The sequence below is a fragment of the Heteronotia binoei genome, chromosome 21 (genome assembly GCF_032191835.1).
Source record: "Heteronotia binoei isolate CCM8104 ecotype False Entrance Well chromosome 21, APGP_CSIRO_Hbin_v1, whole genome shotgun sequence".
Taxonomy (NCBI): Eukaryota; Metazoa; Chordata; class Lepidosauria; order Squamata; family Gekkonidae; genus Heteronotia; species Heteronotia binoei.
Genome location: NC_083243.1, coordinates 155,408,709 through 155,412,648, shown reverse-complemented (window position 1 = coordinate 155,412,648; position 3,940 = coordinate 155,408,709). Strand labels below are relative to the sequence as shown.

Here is a 3,940-nt window from a genome sequence, read left to right as displayed (position 1 = left end):
CTTCAGACTTTGTCGTATGCCAGCAAAACTGTACTGTTCCTCACCAGCTCCACTGTGGGAGTGGGTGGATGTTTCGGCAGTAGTTCACAGGGGTTTCCTCCAGTAAAGTAAATGTTAATTTACTCCTGCTGATAGGCAGGAGAGCTCTATTTACACTCTAGACTGGAGCTCCATAGATTGGGGCAATCATTATATTATACTACACTTATGGATCTGAGGTTTTAATTATTTTTAAAATGATACTATGTTCCCCAAGAGAAGAATATATATATATAATGATCAGCAAAGCTGCTTAGGTAGATTCAGAGGATTTTTATTCAGTAACTTGGAAGGTACAATGCAAGGTGTTTTTCTTGCCTCCCCAGCAGGTTTCCTCTTCTAGTTGCAGTAGCTCTCTAGCACATAGAGAGGGCAGACGTTTTCACAACATTGCTCCACAATTCCTCTTTTCTTCATGTCCTGTGGCTGGAATGACAGTGCTCCCACTCCATTTGCTACCAGACAGAAAGAACACCCAGATTAATTCTTCTTTAAGTAGGGCATATATACTTGAAGTGCCCATCTTGCTAGACCATCTTTCAGGAGATGATATAAAGTGTTTGTGTGTGCTTTTTTGAACTTGCAGCAACTTTAAATAGTATCTATTTCAAGGCTACTTCCATGTTTTTGAGGCCCTTGAATCATGAGCCCCTTTTCCCTATGACAGCTCTTCTGTCTATCCATGATAATGGGGGCCCTCCTGGCTGCCACTCACTGTTTAACTCCCACTAGTGATCCTGGTAATGGTAACACTTTCTCCTTACTGCTGCTTTTTCTTTCAGCCTGACTGTGGGGGTCATGGCAAAGAGAAGATGAAGACAGACAGGAAGGGACAGTACTGGTACAGATTAGGACAGCAGCCATTGCTACCATCAGAACCAGTGGTGGAAGGCAAGTAGTGAGCAATGGCATGGTTAAGCTGAGATACCTCATAAATTTCAGATAGAGAAAAGGTCTCAATTTCACGGGCAATTAGCATTTACCTTGAACAGCATAGTTCATATTTTGGCTACTGACACAGAAAATGGCTCCTTCCTTCAGATGTATAACAACACATTAAGTAACTGCTAATTTTCTGTCCAATGCTGTTACCTAATGGTAAGGTGAGCCCTGGAATTTATAGCAACTAGCTTTATCGTGCTTCCATATGATTTTTAAGGTGACTCAGTATTGAAGAGGATAAAGAAGGACAGGCAGGAAAACCAGGCAAAAATGGTTTCACCAGAGGTTGATTAGTATCTTTTAAGCCCTTATTTTCATTGAAATACTTAAGTAGTGGCAGATGTACCCTCTTGTTGAAATAGTGTCCCTAGGAATGTAGCTCATGATCTGCCTTCTAATTAATGACTGAAATACTGGCATTTCCTCCTAACACATTATTCTCTACTTAGAGTTTATATCGTTCAATGCAGAAAGCTAATATTTGTGCTATTTGGGTAACCAGAAAAGTTACCTAGGGATTCTTCAATGTTCCGTCGTTCTTTGGGGTCATAGTAGAAGCCCCGGTCTTCACAGATAAGGAGGAGTGCCTCCACTAGTTGGGGGCCACACAGATGCTGACTGGGGAAAGCATGACTAGCAATAGGAGCCAAAACAGCAATCAGTGCCAGGAGAGGCAAAGATCTGATCCAGAATGCCATGGTGATGTTGGCTAGACCTTGGAAAGAGAAGGCAAGGTGAAGAAATGAGAAGAGTCTGCTTCTTGACTTCTAGCATGCAGAGTCTTAGGTGCTTTAAGGCTAACTTCCCCCTTCTCCATTCTGCGCTCCTTCATTTAAAAGTTTCCATTTCAAAAGCAACATACTTATAGCCAGGGGACTTGTTTTTGTTTAGGACAGTTTTACATGTTAGTTTTTAAAAAGTACTTTTAAAACATTACACATGTACAACTAAACATATATTATGCTGAGTGCTAGACCCATGCCATAAGTTATACAGTATATGCACTATGGGTACACTTCAGGGAGCTGTGATTGGTTTGGCCATATGGTAGTAAACACATATTCTCCCCTTTCCCCCACGCTCCCCATGTGTGAAGCAGATCTTGGATGTGATCGCAATGCACTAGTCTTACCCAAGTGAATATCCACACAAAATGTTAATGTGACTCACTTCCAAGTAATTTGCTTAGGGTCTAAGTGTTAGGTGTGCATCAGAACTACATTTCATAAACAATTTGAAGCTTGTGTAGTGTCAGATTAGGATGATAGGTGACTTTGTGCCAGACATCCTCTTTCAGTCTAAGTTACCTTAGAGGGTTGTAGTGAAGGAGGGGAGGAGTGGAGAAGAGTACATGGTCTTGAGATTCTTGAAGGAAGGACATAAACAAAATTATATATAAATATAATTGCAAAAATGATCATATCAAGGGGAAGAATGTCATTCTTTTAGCAAGGAGTGAGCATTAACCACAGCCCTGCTTGCTAACAATGGGACCGTAGTGGCATTTTGTTTGTGAGCAGCATGTTCTTCAATTACACACCTAGTTTTTAATGTGAAATGTTAAGCAGAGCCCTATAGCAGAAGTCATGTCAATGTTAAAACAGAGTAGGCTGAAACAATCCAATGAAGATAGAAGTCCTGTGGCTAGGCCAGGGGGGCAGGGATGGGTTGCCAGCTCCCCTCTCTTGATGACGTGCTGTTAACAACTAGTACAACTGTCAAGAGTTTGGGAGTGATCCTGGATGCTTCCCTTTCAATGGAGGCTCAGGTCACAAAGGTGGTTCAACTGGCATTTTATCTAGGGTTGCCAAGTCCAATTCAAGAAATATCTGAAGACTCTGGAGGTGGAGCCAGGAGACTTTGGGGATGGAGCCAGGAGAAAGGTTGTGACAAGCATAACTGAACTACAAAGGGAGTTCTGGTCATCACATTTAAAGGGGTCTCACACCTTTTAAATGCATTCCCTCCACTGGAAATAATAAAGGATAGGGGTACCTTCTTTTAAGGCTCATAGAATTCGACCCCTCAGTCCAATCCTTTTGAAATGTGGAGGGTCTTCTGAGGAGAGGCATTGGATGTTATGCTGCAAATTTGGTGCCTCTACCTCAAAACACAGCCCCCCCCCCAGAGCCCCAGATACCCACAATTATCCATTATTCCCTATGGGAATCATTCTCCATAGGGAATAATGGACTGCCCAGCAAAAATTTCCCTTCTCCTCTCCACCTGCTTTCTGATGACCCTGAAGCAGGGGGAGGGCCTCCAAACTGGGGAATCCCCTGCCCCCACCTGAGGATTAAGTAGCACAAGAGAACCACGGTGGTAGGTAGCAAGAAAATAAAGCTCAAAGCTTCCATGATTACCAGCCTCAGACACTAAAGAAACAATATTATCAAAAGCTTAGTGTATTCTATGTAACATAAAGCACAGACACAACTCAATAATTTAGGAAACAGAACATCCCAAAGTAGCCATCAGAAATCAAGTCCAATTTTTAAAGCAGTCCAATGCTGTTTCCTTGATGAAAGGTCTGATGTAGCCCTGGAGAAGAATGATGAGTGCTGTCCAAGTAGATTCAAATTTTAAGGCAGCAAGCAGTCCAATTATTGCAACAAGGATGTACTATTGCCTTGTTTCACAATTGCTTCTTCAAGCATCAAGTAATCAATTTCAGATACAAGGGTATGAATGCCGAGAAATTCAAGTCTCCAAACTTCAAGTCACTTTGAGCAACTTGTATCTGAAATCGATTACTTGATGCTTGAAGAAGCAATTGTGAAATAAAGCAATAGTACATCTTTGTCACAATAATTGGACTGCTGGCTGCTTTAAAATTTGAATCTACTTGGACATCACTCATCATTCTTCTCCAGGGCTACATCAGACCTTTCATCAAGGAAACATCATTGGACTGCTTTAAAAATTGGACTTATTTCTGATGGCTACTTTGGGATGTTCT

General features: G+C 41.7%; 1 protein-coding gene across 1 annotated transcript; it reads right to left on the bottom strand.

The window, feature by feature from the left end:
* Positions 1-325: 325 nt before the first annotated feature.
* INS (insulin) lies at positions 326-1,720 on the bottom strand. Its single transcript, XM_060262095.1, has 2 exons — positions 1,493-1,720; positions 326-494 (listed from the first exon to the last, which is right to left on the bottom strand). The coding sequence occupies exons 1-2, from the start codon at positions 1,677-1,679 to the stop codon at positions 379-381; spliced, it is 303 nt and encodes a 100-aa protein (XP_060118078.1). The 5' UTR covers positions 1,680-1,720; the 3' UTR covers positions 326-378.
* Between the last annotated feature and the right edge of the window lie 2,220 nt (positions 1,721-3,940).